This window comes from Chelonoidis abingdonii, chromosome 4 (assembly GCF_003597395.2).
Source record: "Chelonoidis abingdonii isolate Lonesome George chromosome 4, CheloAbing_2.0, whole genome shotgun sequence".
NCBI classification, from domain to species: domain Eukaryota; kingdom Metazoa; phylum Chordata; order Testudines; family Testudinidae; genus Chelonoidis; species Chelonoidis abingdonii.
The window spans coordinates 114939034-114945033 of record NC_133772.1 but is presented as its reverse complement, the minus strand read 5'-3'; the positions used below and the strand labels follow the sequence as shown (position 1 = coordinate 114945033).

The 6000-nt window shown below is 40.2% G+C and overlaps 1 protein-coding gene across 1 annotated transcript in view; it reads left to right on the top strand.

The window, feature by feature from the left end:
- Positions 1–6000, top strand: part of CEP128 (centrosomal protein 128) — a 430997-nt gene that overhangs the window by 346931 nt on the left and 78066 nt on the right. Inside the window, exon 20 of the mRNA XM_032801915.2 lies at positions 1022–1045. Coding sequence (XP_032657806.1) covers positions 1022–1045 — 24 coding nt within the window. The remainder of the gene's footprint in view (positions 1–1021; positions 1046–6000) is intronic.

Genomic DNA, 6000 nt, shown 5'->3' with positions numbered 1-6000 from the left:
CAGTTGTGTAGCTAATGGTCCTTAATGGGCCATCAAGCAGGCTAAACAGAGCTGACACCAACTTGTCTGGGATCATTCCCAGTAACACAGCACAAGTTTGAAATACAGACAGCATACAGCCAATATTCATAACTTCAACTACAAAAATGATACAGACAGCATAATCATAACCAGCAACCCCTTGACCTGGTCTTAGACACCTTATATTACCCCCTTTACATAGGATTTGGTGCCACTACAGGACCTTGGTTGCAACCCATTGTCTGTATGGTCCCAGTTTATATTAGTAACGTCACAAGAAGAGAGGAATAAGAAAGGGCACAATAAATATATACATAAAAAATAATGAATGGTACAGATAATGTAGATAGGAACTTCTTTTTACAATTTCATATGACGCAAGGACAAGAACAAGAAGGCATCCAATTAAATTAAAAGATGGCAGAAAGGAAATACTTCATGTAATATGTAGTTAGACAATGGAACTCATTGACATAGAGGCCAAAAATTTATCAGGATTCAAAAAAGGATTGTAAAAGCAGCAAAGAGTCCTGTGGCACCTTACAGACTAACAGACGTATTGGAGCATGAGCTTTCGTGGGTGAATACCCACTTCGTCGGATGCAAGAATTGGACATTTACATGGTTAAAAAAATATTCAAAGTCATGATAATAAATACTTCAAAAAATTGTAAGTGATATCATATCTCCTGCTTCAGGGCAGAAGCCAGAGTCTAATGGGGGATAAGAAGAAACCTTCCTTTTTGGCAGGTTCTTTCATAACCGTTTTCTTCAGGGTTTCTTTCACCTTCCACTGAAGCAACTGCTAAAGACGGGATCCTGAACTAAATGGGCCATGTGACTTATCAAGTATGGCAATTCTTGTGTTCTTGTGTAATGAGTTTTTGTACAAAATGTTGTATGTGCAAATACCAGCAAAGATAAATGAAGCCCATCATGTTCAACTTGTTTTTTCTTTGTTCTCTTTACTTTCTAATTATGTATTCTGCTTTATTTGCAGGAGCGTATCATGGCCTTAGAAACAGTAAGTTTCTCTTGTTCCTTTTCAAACCAGTTCTAGTTCTTAAAACAGATTTTCATATAGTCTCAAAAGGGAAAAGATCCAGGATGTGTGAAAGCAATTTTCCAAACACTAACCCAACTTCCAAGAAGTTTATGTTTGCCAATTGACAAAAATGGACCAAAGAATAGATGAAATTATCAACTAGCAGTGCGTTGGCATGAGGTCATTTAATGGAAATATGTTGGTAAAGCCTAGCATATTTTAAAGGTCAGAGCTCTATAAATACTAATTAGACAGACATTGCCATTTATTGAATTTGTTTAATTTGCTTAAGTTTACTGTAAAGTATACATTAGTATCTCTTTACTAGCAATTCTGCACTTGGATGGGTGAAGTGAGCAAGTAAATTTCAATTAATACTTCTGGGGGAATTCTGCATCAAAAAAATTAAAATTCTGCAGGCAATATTTTAAAATTCTGCAAAATTCTTCATATTTTGTTTGTCAAAATAACATTATGTAATCATGCCAGTTTCAATCATTTTGGTAATTTATTTCAAAGTACTGTACCTGTCAGCAGCTATGTCTAACAATACAGACACACAAAAAATTTCCCCAAGCAGAGAGTTAAAGAAACTCCTGCGACAACCTAGTTCCTGATTTTCTGTCCCCTCTCCACACCCTCGAGTCTAACAGGGGGACCAGATATCCATGCCCCCTTCCCCTGGAGCCCAGCCATGGGGCAACCCCCAGACACCTGTACCCTCTACCCCTCCAGATCCCAGCCACAGGATACCCCATGAAAACCCCCATGAAAATCTGCACAAATTTGTCCAAGTTATAAGTCTTTAAAAAAAAAACACTATAGAACAGTGATTCGTGGGCTGCATGAGGCCCACTTAGCATACAGCTGCAGCCCAGCTGTGTGCTAAAGGGTGGCAGGGTCCAGGACTGACAGGAGCTGCTATGCGGCAGGGTGCAGGGTCCGGGCAGCCACCCTGCTCTACACACCCAGCATCCAGTGTCAGGGCTGCTGCACAGCCCCGCACAGCAAGGGTCAGGGTCAGGGTTGGTGGTGGGGTCGAGTCAGGGCTGATGGTATAGGGTCCCTGCTGCCCAACCCCGCCATGAGGGCTCTGCTTCTGGCCCCACTCTGTGGAGGGGTCTCTGGGCTGGGGGCGCTGGGCATAGCAGGTTGGAGGGGGTTGGGAGAGTGCTGTGGTTCTCAACCTGCAGCCCAGATAACACATATGTGACCCATATTGCTTAATTGGTTGAGAACCACTGCAGTAGAGAGTTGGTAGAACTTTGCAGCTAAATTCTCCAAAAATTCCATCTGCACGAATATTTTATAGCAATGCTCTCTAATCAAAAAGATCCAATAACAAATTGAGTAATGTGTCAGTTTATTCCAGGTAAACCCATGGTAACAGTTTAATATATTCTTACAATCAACTAGGTATGTGGAAAATACCTTTTTCTCTGCTATGCAGGACAATCATGTTAATCAATAGTCACACTTATGTTTGTCATGGCACTTTTTCCTTCTTCTAAGGAAAATAACCAGATAAACACATCCTTGCCTGCTTGCCTGCTAGAGTACCATTTGAAACAAATCTCTTGATTATTCACTATCCCTAATTTTAAAAAAAAACTTTCAAATGTGATTTAAAAACCAAGCAGTAAATTTGTCAAATAATAAATTTCCTAGCATCAGCCATTATATTTTGTTCATTCATAAAATATCTGCATGCTAAAATGTACTGTTGCATACAAAATAGTGTAGGTCAAACAATTTACTCCTTTAAGCAAAACTATCATTAAAAAGTTATAGGATTTGGCCCTATGTTACCTTAACACGATCAGTCTGACTTAAATGAAAGACCAGAAAATTCTATTTGAGATTAACTCTTCCTTAGTTTACCCCATTAGACCAATGTGTTACATCTCCTTTGATGTCTATTATAGCCTGCTGTTCTAATGCTCATCAACAGAAAACATGGGAGTTGAGGAAAAAGTTACTCGGAGTTCTTGACTCTTTTTAGCTTGGTTCAGACTCCTAGGAACTGTTTCTTCTCTCCTTTACAGTGGTGTAAATCTAGAGTAACTCTTTAGATTTATACCAGTATCGTTGACTGATCCTGAATGTTATGAAATGGTTTTATATACGGACTTCGTTTTTCAGTGTTAGTGTTTTTTGTGTTTTGTTTTAAATGATATTGCGCATGCATGAAAGTTAAGGCTTTAAGCATCAGTAAGGCAAATTTCTCTTTGATGCCTTGAACAGACTTAGAAACTCAAGAGATGTTCTACTCTTCTTCTGCATTAGGAGGACTAGAGTGGAGTCAATTCTCTGCTCAATCTCCTCTTCCAGCAGTAACACTGAAAGGGAGACAAGGATCACAATGCATCAGAGAAGGATCTGGGGTGTCATATAGTACTAGGAAATTCACTCTCATGCGTGTTTCTTGGCTGTTGTTCTACATGTCACTGAGCATTTAGGAATTCTTTAATCTGAGAGTTAGTGGCCCCATCCCTTTTTGGTGTGCTACTGTAGTGTTATGCCAGAACTGCTCTCACATCAAAGGGTTTGTAGTGCTTCTGGAACCAGGCAGTCTTTTGCTGTTACAAAAATGATCAGGGAGGGGAACTCAAAGCTCCACAACCCTGCGTGCTTCACCCTTTCCTTTCCTTTCCTCAACTAGCTAGCAGGTCACTTCCTCTAGCCAGGGGTACAGCCCTTGCCCAAGATTCCCTGCTTCCTTCCTTTCTCCCCAGACCTTTGGTGGGCAGCTGCTGCAGCTGCCACTGCCAGAAGCATTCCCAGTTACATTTTTCTGCAGTTTGGGCTCCTACATGCCTCTTTCCTCCAGGACTTATCTTCCTCTCCAGCTATTTATTTATATTCCTTACTCCTGTCTGTTCCTCTCATATAAGCTACTCCTCTTGCCAAAATGCCCTTCTGGTTCTCTAGCCTTTTCTATATCTCTTCCCTTGTCCTTCAGTTTGCTACAAAACTAACCCTCTCAATAGTTTTCACCCACCCCTGTTTTGCTGCTCCTCCTCTTTTTATTGATCAGTATCACACTTTTGCCTCCAACACCTTCCGATGACCGTGTGTCCCAGCTATCTCTTATTTCCTGATCCTTACCCCTTTGCTGCATTTAAAAAAAATAGGATTGAAAAGCTTACCATAACAAATTTATAAGGATACCTTAAACAGTACTCATCTATAGTATCTAGTTTATATACATAGACTCTGCAAAATAAATTTTTCTATTCAAACTCCCCCCCAACTCTAATTCCCTTAAACATTGCACATCATCATAAAATTATATACATATTTGTACTCCTTATTCTAGAGTAGCGTATTGCCAGTTTTCTGTTCTTAAAATATAGATCAATTTTTTTATTTTAAAATAATATGAGATAATCAGCTAATATTTTTAATAGGGAAAATTAATATCTTGTGTTGAGACCTTGAAGGCCAAATATATGGCCCAGCATAATCTGAGAAAAGTAGTGTTTTACCATGCATGTAATAAAAAATGTTTGAAGACAGTGGCACTAGAAGGCATTATATAGAATCATATAAATATACAGCTGGAAGGGACCTCGAGGTCATGTAGTCCCATTCCCAGTACTGAGACAAGACCTCTTATATCTAGTCTAACCTGTTCTTAAGATCCACCAATGACAGGGATTCCACAGCCTCTCTTGAAAGCCCATTCCAGTGCTTAATTATCCTTACAGTTAGAAAGTTTTTTGTAATGCCTATCCTAAACCTCCCTTGCTTCAAGTTAAGCTCATTCTTCAACCAGTTATGTATCCATCGTATAGTAATTTCATCTAGACCACATTTCCATAGTTTCCCAGTTGATGTTCTCATAAGCATTTTGTCAAAAGCCTTACTAAAATCAAGATCTATCACCTCTACAGCTTCCCCCATCCACTAGGCCAATAGCCTATAAAGAAGAAAATTAGGTTGGTTTAGTATGAGTTGTTCTTGACAAATCCATGTTGGCTATTACTTATCTTATTTTCTAGATGGTTATAGACTGATTGTTTAATAATTTCATCCAGTATCTTTCCAGGTATTTAAGTTACACTAAATGGTCTATAATCCCATGGGTCCTCTTTGTGACCTTTTAAAAAGCAGGTAATGTGGTTGCCCTCCTTCGAGTAGTTCCACATGTGCATTCTGCTTTTGGTGTGCATGCCCCCATGCACAGTCACCAGGATTTTTTCCCTTAGTGGTACTCATCAGGGTGGCTCGAGTGCCCTCTGCTGCCATTGGCCATCAGTATAAAGGGACCAGCCAACCTTAGTCCCCTCAGTTCCTTCTTACTGCCTGTGATGGTCACTGCAACTGCTCTCCTTGCTTCTGCAAGTACTCTCAGTGGACTGTATCTGCTCATATTTTATTTTGAATAGTTTAGTGTTAGTAAGTTTAGTAGTGTGTAGTTAGCTAGGTTTTTACTTCATCTGATGGTTTCATTTGATTCCCACTGCCAAGGAATGCCTCAGTAATCGGGCTTCAAGCCCTACATTTCCTACAATAAGGCTATGGCTGTGAGCTATCTGTGTTCAAGTTGCTTTAAATGCCTTGGGGAAGCTCAGATCAGAGAGCATTGTCAAATTTTCAGGGACTTTAAGCCCCACATGAGGAAAGATTGTGAAGCCAAGCTAAAGTTTCTACTCATAGAGCATCCCTCAGACTTCTACCTGAGCCAGGTCGATCAGACACAGCACTGGGTGTCTCAGCCTCAGTAAGGAGTGTGCCTCCTACCATGCAAAAGTCCTATCACCATACACCATCCCCAGTGCCTAAAAAGAGGCATAAGAAGCAGAGTCCAGAAAGGGGGAGAACCCAGCACCAAAACTGCTAGTTGTGTGGTCTAAGTCTAAGCACACCCCTGCTTTGGTACCACAGAAGAAAGCACCATTGACCCCAACATGTAGGAAAGTACCATTGAC